The sequence below is a fragment of the Monoraphidium neglectum genome (assembly GCF_000611645.1).
Source record: "Monoraphidium neglectum strain SAG 48.87 unplaced genomic scaffold scaffold05298, whole genome shotgun sequence".
Taxonomy (NCBI): domain Eukaryota; kingdom Viridiplantae; phylum Chlorophyta; class Chlorophyceae; order Sphaeropleales; family Selenastraceae; genus Monoraphidium; species Monoraphidium neglectum.
In genome coordinates this window covers 1-3,356 of record NW_014008332.1, presented here as the reverse complement: position 1 = coordinate 3,356, position 3,356 = coordinate 1, and the positions used below count along the sequence as shown (strand labels likewise).

At 68.4% G+C, this 3,356-nt stretch overlaps 2 protein-coding genes across 2 annotated transcripts; both read left to right on the top strand.

Annotated features, from left to right (window-relative positions):
* Positions 1 to 98: 98 nt before the first annotated feature.
* Positions 99 to 826, top strand: MNEG_15409 (hypothetical protein; the record flags this gene model as incomplete). Its single annotated transcript, XM_014036121.1, has 2 exons — positions 99 to 225; positions 327 to 826. The coding sequence occupies 2 exons, from the start codon at positions 99 to 101 to the stop codon at positions 824 to 826; spliced, it is 627 nt and encodes a 208-aa protein (XP_013891575.1).
* Positions 827 to 2,329: 1,503 nt separating this feature from the next.
* On the top strand, positions 2,330 to 3,315 carry MNEG_15408 (hypothetical protein; the record flags this gene model as incomplete). The annotated part of the gene is made up of 3 exons (XM_014036120.1): positions 2,330 to 2,474; positions 2,592 to 2,760; positions 2,959 to 3,315. Coding segments are annotated over 3 exons (671 nt in total), but the record flags the coding sequence as incomplete, so codon positions are not given.
* Between the last annotated feature and the right edge of the window lie 41 nt (positions 3,316 to 3,356).

Sequence of the window (3,356 nt, the reverse complement as noted above, 5' to 3'; positions counted from 1 at the left end):
GGACAGCGATGAGGAGGCGCGGGGGCGGCGGCGGCCGGCGACGGGGCGCCAGGAGGCCGCCGCGGGGGCTGCCGAGGATGAGTTAGAGGAGGAGGAGGATGAGCAGGAGCAGCTGCCTGTTCGAGCGCCGCAGCGAGGCCGTGGCCGGGGCGCAGGCCCCGGCGGCGCGGCGGGGCCGCCGCGCCCCGGGCCCTCGCCCCGCCAGCCGCGCGGCGGGCGGGCGCGGTGGGTCGGGCACGACGTGCCGTCTCAGGGGGCCACGGTGGCCGGCGTGCGCAGCGCCATCGGCTCGCTGTTCGGCGGCTGGGACGACGTGCCAAAGGCAGGCGCGCCGGGCGGCGGCGCCTCGGAAGATGAAGACGACGAGGCGGGGGCGTCCCAGGGCGCTCTGGGCGGCGACGACGCGGTGTGCGACGCGTTGGGGCCGCCCGACGGGGGCGCCGCAGGCGGCGACGGCGACGCCCCGGTCGACGAGTCCGAGGATTTTGCCACCGACGACTTCATCCGCAAGCACAACCGGCAGGTGGCACTAAGGAAGCAGCAGCAGCAGCAGCAGCAGCAGCCCAAACGGCCCGGGCGGGCGGGCGGTGGCGACAGCGGCGGGCGCGGCGCCGGCGCCGGCGGCAAGCGTTCAAAGGGGCCGCGCCGGGGGAGGAGGAGCCCCGAGATTAGAGAGGAGCTGCACTCACAGCAGCAGCAGCAGCAGCAGCAGCAGCAGCAGCAGCAGCAGCAGCAGCAGCCACAGCAGCGGGCGCGGGGGGGGTCCAAGCAGCAGCGGCGGAAGAAGCAGCAGCACACGGGTGACGAAGTGATAACAATAGAGTAGTCAGAGGCTGTCCGTCGCTGCCCCACAGCTTGCACTCATCCCCAGCCTTGGCCTTCTCTATTGGGTTCGGTTGCCCGGCTGTCTGCGGTGGCAACCTGACCACCACGGGCACATGTAAATCTATTCGGATCCCGCAGCAGCTTGTAATATGTGGGCGTTCATGTTGCGTTTCCCATGCTGTCCCTGCTGCCCGGCAGATGCACAGCGCACCTCTGGGAGAGCGCCAACAGCCGCAGCCAGGCACGGCTGGTCGGCCGCTGCTGCCGCACTGGCCCTGTCCAGACCACCACTGCTGTTTTTTGTAAGGTAGTTCTGGCGTGCTGATCAGCGCTCCCTGCGGCGACAGCCGCCGCACTCCCCCTGACGTTCCGCAAGGCGAGCCTTTGCGGCAGCTGGCGGCCCATGCCTGCGGCTGCAACATGAGCAGCAACGGCACGAATGTGGAAGCTGAGGGCGCAGGCAAGAATGTGGACAGAGAAGACGTACAGGCGGCGGCGCAAAGCTGGCGATGTGGGCGGGGTGAGTCCGCAAGGTTGACGAGTGGCGCGGCGTCCCCGGTCTATGATGGCGCCCTCCAATGAGCGGCAGCTTGTGCAGGAGGATCTGGGGGCCACACAGCTGGCTGAGGCGCTTGGGGAGCCAGGGCCATTGGCGTGATCAGAGAGCACGCTGGCGCGCTGGCCGGTGGGGCGCCTGCTCTGAGGGCGGCGGGTAGTCGAGGCAGTCTCTGGGGCCAGCATGTGTCTGGTCCAGGGTGCTGCACCATTGTGCTGATGAAGAGCGCTCTGTAGAAAGTACCAGATGTTGCACCGTGTTGGTCAGTGTTGTGTCGAGATTTGAGAGGGTTCACCCAGTTGCCGCGGCACTGAATGAGCACCGCGGGATTGGCGTACGAGCAGCCCAGCAGGGGCGGCAGCGCCCCCAACCAGCTCGTGCGCTTTGTGGACCGCCGCTTGTCACGCCCTTGATTGGGGTGGATGCCCTGCCCCGCATTTTGCACTGCTTTCTTATCCACTGCGAATACTCATCCTGCACTCTCCCCCCACTGCTGTGGCGGTGCCGGTCGTGAGTGAACTCACAGTGCTGGGGAGTGACTGCAGCTGCTGGCTGGCGGTCCGCTTTGCAGGCTGCTGGCGGCTCCATGGCTGATGGCCGCCAGCAAAGCACTTGCCATACGCTTTTGCATGTACATGCGTGCCCCGTCTGTGAGTTCGCGCCCTCACTCGGGCGTCATGATGGGACAGCGGGCGCATGATAAGCTGCGTCATGCGCAGGCCATGAGGCAGCAGTGGTGTAGAGGACCGGCAGCTTCCCAACGCTGCAGCACACAGGGCAGGCTGCGCTTGCCAAGCAGGCCATTGCAGTTTCAGTATTCCCGGAACAAGGAGTGAACAGCGCAAGTCTTGCATAGCACGGCGTCTCCAGCGAGCCAGGGTGGTCGTGTCTCTCTTGTCTAGGTCTCATACCGGCTGTTGGCATCACGCACAAGCCTCGGCACACAACATGTCGGCCAGCGTGAAGCGTCCCGATGCCTATCCCGCGTACCACCCCGTCGGCCAGGATGTCGAGCAGGGCGGGTCAGTCGATTACAAGGGCGCATCACAAGCCCACGAGTTTATGCGCAAGGGGTTTGTCAACAAAGTATTCGGTGAGAGCCCCGCGGTAGACTTGGGCAGCACCGCGCAGCGCTCGCCGCGACCCACCGCCCGCTGGCGCCGCACCCCCCGCTGACGCCAAACGAGGCCCTCCGCCCGCCGCCGCGCAGGCATCCTTGCTGCGCAGCTGATCCTGACCGCGCTCGTCGCGGCGCCCATCGTGCTGGCTGCGCCCGTCAAGGGCTTTGTGGCGGCCAACTCGTGGGTCGTCGCCCTGGCGTCCCTCGGCAGCCTCGTCCTCATCCTGGTGCTCAGCTTCAGCGAAAGCGCCCGCCACACGTGAGCCCGCCCGCCTGCAAAGCCTGGCCTCCACGCGCGCGGACCCCGCTGCAGTCGGTCTGATGAGCTGGCGGCGCCCGCTCTGACGCACGCGCCGGCTGCAGCGGCCAGCCCCTTGGAGCGGCCCGCCCGACCTTCAGCCCGCCCCGCCCCACGGCCGCCCTCCTCTCCCCACCCTCGTCGCCCCTGCCCCCGCAGCCACCCAACAAACCTGCTGCTGCTTGCCGCGTTCACCGCGCTTGAGGGTATTGCCGTCGGCGCCATTTCCGCGTCCTACGACCTCCACACCGTCGGCCTCGCCGTGGTCATCACCGGCGGCATCACCGCCGCGCTCGCCGCCTACGCGGCCCGCACCAAGACCGACTACACCGCGCGCGGCGGCATGCTGTTCACGGCGCTCGTCGCGCTGATCTTGACCGGCCTGATCGGCGCGTTCACGCGCAGCTCGGCGTTTGACCTGGTGGTTGCGGGCGGCGGGGCGCTGCTGTTTGGCTGCTACATCGTGTATGACGTGCAGATGCTCATCGGCGGCGAGCACACAAAGTTCCAGCTGAGGTGCGGCCACGGCCGCGGGCGCGGGCGCGGGGCGCCCTGCT